The 6,263-nt window shown below is 42.3% G+C and overlaps 1 protein-coding gene across 1 annotated transcript; it reads right to left on the bottom strand.

Moving 5' to 3' along the window:
• Positions 1-3,920: 3,920 nt before the first annotated feature.
• On the bottom strand, positions 3,921-4,850 carry LOC102533830 (olfactory receptor 1L6-like). Its single transcript, XM_006205602.1, has one exon. The coding sequence runs from the start codon at positions 4,848-4,850 to the stop codon at positions 3,921-3,923; it is 930 nt and encodes a 309-aa protein (XP_006205664.1).
• Positions 4,851-6,263: the final 1,413 nt, after the last annotated feature.

The following is a 6,263-nucleotide window of genomic DNA, read 5'->3' as shown; positions in this document are numbered from 1 at the left end:
GCTTTGGTTTTTGTCATGCAAGTGCCTGACTTAAACTCTGATGGCCTGAGGCGTCCACCTTGAAGATGGCTATCTTGAATTAACACAGCATCGACTAGACTAGATAAAGAACAGGGCTGCCTCCGTCATCCTCCACCCCCTGTCCCAATAAAAGTAGAACCCAGACTTATATAAGGTTCCCCTCCCTCTTTCTTTCTTCGCCCACTCTCTTTCCCACCCTTCCCCTCTCTCTACCCTCGACTGCACTGTGGCCCCAGGTGTGCCATGTGCTTTCCAGGACTTGTGAGGAATAAACTCTTTTCCCCAAAGTTTTCTGATGGTTGCTGCTGAAAGGTATCTTGCAATCGTCATAAGGACCACAAGGGTGGGCGATTCCAGCCACAACATTATTTGTCCATGGGCTGTGATTGGCACAAAACATTCATACAATCATGCTGGATATTTTCTTTTCCTCTTGAGGAAGATTGCTACATTTTTTTTTCCTCATCTGATTTCCCCTGGATCAAGTTTTATTATTTTTTTCCCCTCGTTTTTCTTCACTCATCTCCTTCACATCCCACAGCCATCATTTGTATATCAGAAGTTTGAAGCACGGGACAACATTCCTCATGGAAGTTTTGTTTGGTGGTGAAATTATGTGAAACCTGTTGGAAGTGAGGGTGGCATGGAGAGAGGAGGGAAGGAAGAAGGAGGCTCAGTGGCATTTTGTTACCGTGGACATTGTGAGGCCTTCGCTGTACTCATTGTAATTCTTAAGAAAATTGACAACACAGTGACAAGATCCTAAGGACAGGATAATTTATAGTGAATTTCCAGGAAATACTTGGACTGAACTCAGTGGGTAGATGTATGACCATGTGACTATTTCCAACCCCATTATAAAACCTGGACTGTCAGTTGGGAAGGGACCATAGATATATTTTCCTTTTTTAATTGAAGTATATAGTCTGTTTACAATGTTGTGTTAATTTCTGGTGTACAGCATAATGATTCATTTATACACATATATATTCCTTTTCATATTCTTTTCCTTATAGGCTATTATAGAGTACTGAATATAGTTCCCTGTGCTATACAGTAGGACTTTGTTGTTTACCTATTTCATATATAGTAGTTAGTATCTACAAATCCTGAACTCCCAGTTTATCCCTCCTCACCCCCTTTCCCTGCTGGTAACCATAAGTTTGTTTTCTATGTCTGTGAGTCTGTCACTGTTTTGTAAATAAGTTCATTTGCGTCCCTCTTTTTCGCTTTTTTTTTTTTTAAAGATTCCACATACATCGATTTCATATGGTATTTTTCTTTCTCTTTCTGGCTTATTTCACTTAGTATGATAATCTCCATTTCCACCCATGTTGCTGCAAGTGACATTATTTTATTTTTATGGCTGAGTAGTATTCTGTTGTATAAATATACCACAGCTTCTTTATTCAGTCATCTTGTTAGCGTAGGCAGATAGCTAGATATGAGCAGAGTTGGGGACACAGGCCAAATGGCAGGAAACCATACATTATGTGAACAACAGGAGTCCTTGGGCAGACAGAGTAAAGTAGGAACCTCGGGACTGATAAGAAGTCATACATGTTGGGGTGACAGGTGTCCTGGAGGCAGGCAAAGAAAGGTGGGAAAAGGCAGGAATCTCCAGTGTCCAAATGTAACCTTTTGCTTATTATGCCCTCATTACAATAGAATTAGCCCTGCAGACTAGAAGTACCCATCATGCACCAAAGCCATAACACTTCCGATCCAGACTAAATAAGGACAAAAATCCCTTCTCCCCTCTGGAACGTGGAGCTGGGATGAAAATCAGGGAATAATATCCTAAACCCTTCCCTCTTCAATAAATATTCTACCCATTCATTTTTTTATCCTATATAACCAACAAAACTCAGGGCAGCTGCTCACCTGAGCCTGCCCATTCTCCCTTTGAAAGCATACTGTCTATCCCTTAATAAATCCTCACTTTACTTTCTCAACCTCCATGTCTCATCTCTGAATTCTTTCTGTGACAAGACAAGAACCGAATTGCCAGCAACAATCTGTTGATGGACGGACGTTTAGGTGGTTTCCATGTCTCAGCTGTTGTAAATAGTGCTGCTCTGAACATTGGGGTGCATGTATCTTTTCGAATTAGAGTTTCCTTGGGATATATGCCCCAAAGTAGGATTGCTGGATTATAGAATAACTCTATTTTCAGTTTTTTAAGGACTCTTCATACTGTTTTCCATAACGGCTGCGCCAAACTATACTCCTACCAGCAGTGTAGGAGGGGTCCCTTTTATCCATACTCTCTCCAGCATTTATCATTTGTGGACTTCTTTTGTGTGTGTGTGTATATATGTATATATATATATATATATATATATATATATATATATATATATATATATTCTTATTGAAATATAGTCAGTTTACAGTGTTGGGTCAATTTCTGGTGTACAGCATAATGCTTCAGTCATACATGAACATACTTATATTTGTTTTCATATTCTCTTCCACCATAAATTACTACAAGATATTGAATACAGTTCCCTGTGCTATACACTATGAACGGTTGTTTATTGGAGTTTGTGAGACTCCTCCTGTATTTTATAGCAAGAGACACTCTGCCAGAGTTCAGTAGGTATCTCAGTGTACTTTTGATTTGATTTGCGTTTCTTTGATAATTACTGATATTGAGTGTTTTTTCATGTGCCTATTGGCCATTTGTATGTCTCCATTAGAGAAATGTCTATTTAGGTTTTCTGCCCATTTTTTGATTGGGTCGTTTGCTTTTTGATGACTGAGTTGTATGAGCTTATTTGGATGAATATTCTAGAGATTAAGCCCTTGTCAGTTGCATCATTTGCAAACATTCTCTCCCATTCTGTAGGTTGTCTTTTCATTTTATGTATCATTTCCTTTGCGGTGCAAAAGCTTATGTTTGATTAGGTCCCATTTGTTTATTTTTGCTTTTATTTCTATTGCCTCAGTAGACTACCCTAGGAGAACACTGCTATGATTTGATATATTTTCATATAATGGCTGAAATTTATCGAGAGCTTGCTATATGCAGGACCCTGTTCCAGATATTAAAACATACAAAATCAATAATATATATCTTAGAACACTTATTATATCATTTAGTCTTCACAACAGTTCATTTTTCATATGGAAAACTGAGGCACAGAGAAGTTAATGTACTTGCCTGTGATCACAGAGTTGGTAAATGGTGAATGTGGGCTTCCAGCTCAAGCAGTATAATCTTAGAAGTAGGGAACTGAAGCTTAGAGAGGTTATGTAAATATTTCAAAGTAACCCAAGAGTAGAAAGATGTGGGAAGATCCTGAGCTCACTTCTTCCCACACCAAAATTACAACTATTTACAGAGCAACTGTCTATGAGAATGACCTGAAGGCTAGCAGGAAAGATTTTCCCACCACTGAAGACATAGAAGGAACCACAGTGAGATGGGTAAGAAGGGCAGAGATGCGGTGTAGTTAAGACCCACGCCCCGGGGTAGGTGGCCCACAAATGGAAGGATAGTCACAGTTGCCAAGTTTCTCCTCAAGGAGCAAGGGGTCTGAGCATCACATTGAGGTCCCCAGCACAGGGATCCTGCACTGGGAAGATGAGCCCTCAAAGCACCTGACTTTGAAGGCCAGAGACTGCAAAAGAAAAAGAAGGAGACTATGTGTATAATACAGTCAGATATCAATATCCAGTTCCCATTTTATTTCTTTTTACCAAAAAGCACAATGACCTTTGATAGCAGTTATCACCTCTCCCTTACTGAGCTGTAATTCATTTTGAAGACGGGGCTACAGTTGCTATAGCTTTGCAGTATTTTTGTAGTTGAGTGCAGTTCCTGGCACAGAGCAGGTGCTTTGTGAGCTCTTATTGAATGAATGAACGCTGAGACGTACTATACAGGGGTTATGCTATGCCGTTGTCCTCATCAGCTTTTTCAAGCCCTGTTTCATGTCCTTGTTCCTAAGGCTATAGATAAAAGGGTTCAGCATGGGAATTACCACTGTATAAATGACAGTGACCACACGATCTTTTGTCACTGAGTAGGTGGACGAGGGGCGGATGTACACAGATATTACGGTCCCATAGAAGAGTGCCACAATCGTGAGGTGGGAACCACAGGTGGAGAAGACCTTGTACCTGCCTCTTCCGGAAGGGAGCCTCAGGACGGCGCGGGTGATGTAGACATAGGAGACGACGATGAAGAGGAAAGGACTCATGATCACAAAGGAGCCCTCCGTGAAGGCCAACAGCTCATTGACGGAGGTGTCAGAGCAGGAGAGCGTTAGCAGCGGCTGGACATCACAAAAGAAGTGGTGGATGACTTTGGGCCCACAGAAGGAGAGGCGGGCCATGAGAATGGTGTGGATGAGTGAGTGGAGGTGGGACACCACCCAGGAGGCTATGATGAGCAGGAGACAGCGCCTGGGGTTCATGGTTGTGGTGTAGTGCAGCGGGTTACAGATGGCCACATAGCGGTCAATGGCCATGGCAGCCAGGAGGAAGCTGTCAGTGGTCCCAAAGGCCACAAAGAAATACATCTGGGTGAGACACTGGGCAAAGGGAATGGTCTTTCTCTGAGTCAGCATGTTCACTAACATTTGTGGCACGATGACAGTTGTAAAGCAGATGTCCACGAGGGACAGGTTGGAGAGGAGGAAGTACATGGGGGTGTGGAGGCGGGCATCCCCCCGGATGGCGGCAATGATGACCGAGTTGCCAGCCACATTGACCAGATATATGGCCAGGAAGCTGGCAAAGAGCCACACCTGCTTTTTGGGGTCACTGGTCAGTCCCAGGAGGAGGAATTCAGTCATACGGCTCTGGTTTCCTTTCACCATTGCTGTCCTGCAAGTAAAAAATATGAAGGAATGTTAGGTATGTGTTGTGGTTTGGGGTCTTCAATCTGCTAGAGGGGATAGTGCATAACTTGTTCAGCTTGTGCATTACACAACGGGGGGGGGGTCATTCATGCAAAGCATCATATGTTCTATAACTCCATACGGTTGGTGTTGACACACCTTGATTTCTATTCCAACTTTGCATCTGACTCACCTCGTTAACTTGAACAAGGTACTTCAAGTCTCATTCCTTGTCCAGAAGACAAAACTTGTAACACCCACATTCTTTGGATAAATGGTAAAGATCCTAGGAAAAGTGTTCAGAAAGTAATCATTTTGCTTGATTTCCCAAGTTGTATCTAAGAGATCCTTTTGCTCTATCTGGCCTTAGTTACTAATCACCCTGGTAACTTCCAGCTGCCTCCTGGCCAGATAATTCTGGCCAGAATTTCTTTCTAATTCTTCTATGTAAGGAAAATAGGATATCCTACATTCTCCCTAAATAAATCACATAAACACTGTAGAGATTATATTCCTGAGTCCAACCTTTCTTGAAAGAAAAGTAGTTTGGAATGCATTTAGAAGTTTACTTATAGGGAGGAAGGCTTGACTTGGAGGGTGGGGACCCAGAAATTTGACACTTCCTTCAGGGCACAGAACTGTCTAGGGTGAGTGGCAAGTTGGAGAACTGTCTCTGGCAGATGGACAGTTTATTTACCCAACACTGAGCCTGGTGGTTTAGGCGGGTGGATGGTGTCAAGGAAGAAACAGGAACTAAAGATGGATACTCATACAGGCAAGAAGAGTCCAAAAGGTGGTAGTGTGGGTGATGGAAATGTGAGAAGATGCAGCATTCTGGCAAAAAAAAACCACTGAGACATACGAATAGGATGGTGCTGAGGTTCAGAAATAGTTCCTTCATGTCTCCAAAAGGCAAGAGCAGGGGAAACTACAGGAAGGCTCCCATCTGTCAGGAATTGAAGCACTGGTCATCTATCTACCAAGTAGGAACCCAGTTAAAATGCAGCAAGACAAGAACCATTGGGACAGATTTAGAACCAGCTAGCAGCTACCTGGGTCGACAGTGAGAAAGCTGAGTTACAGAGCATGCACTCCTTATGTCCACCCTGCCTAGGGACAGGACTGGCTTCAGAGACGACAACAGAAAGGAAAACCTGCAGATAGTGGTCAAAAAACCCCAGATAAGGGAGGGTAGAGTTAGGGATGCAGATTTTGAGTTAGAGAGAGTCCACATCCTGTACTCCTTGTGTCCTCATAATCTATCTGGTTCTTTTGAAGATTCAAAAGCAAACCTAAGGACTAATGGTATGTTTTTGATCGTGAATGAAACGCACTGCCCTGCTTAGGAGAACTCAGACTTTTTATTCTCTTATAACATTTTAACAAGTATGT

The sequence above is a fragment of the Vicugna pacos genome, chromosome 4 (genome assembly GCF_048564905.1).
Source record: "Vicugna pacos chromosome 4, VicPac4, whole genome shotgun sequence".
In the NCBI taxonomy this organism is placed as follows: Eukaryota; Metazoa; Chordata; class Mammalia; order Artiodactyla; family Camelidae; genus Vicugna; species Vicugna pacos.
Note: the sequence above shows the minus strand (reverse complement) of the source record. Positions and strands in the feature narration are given on the sequence as shown.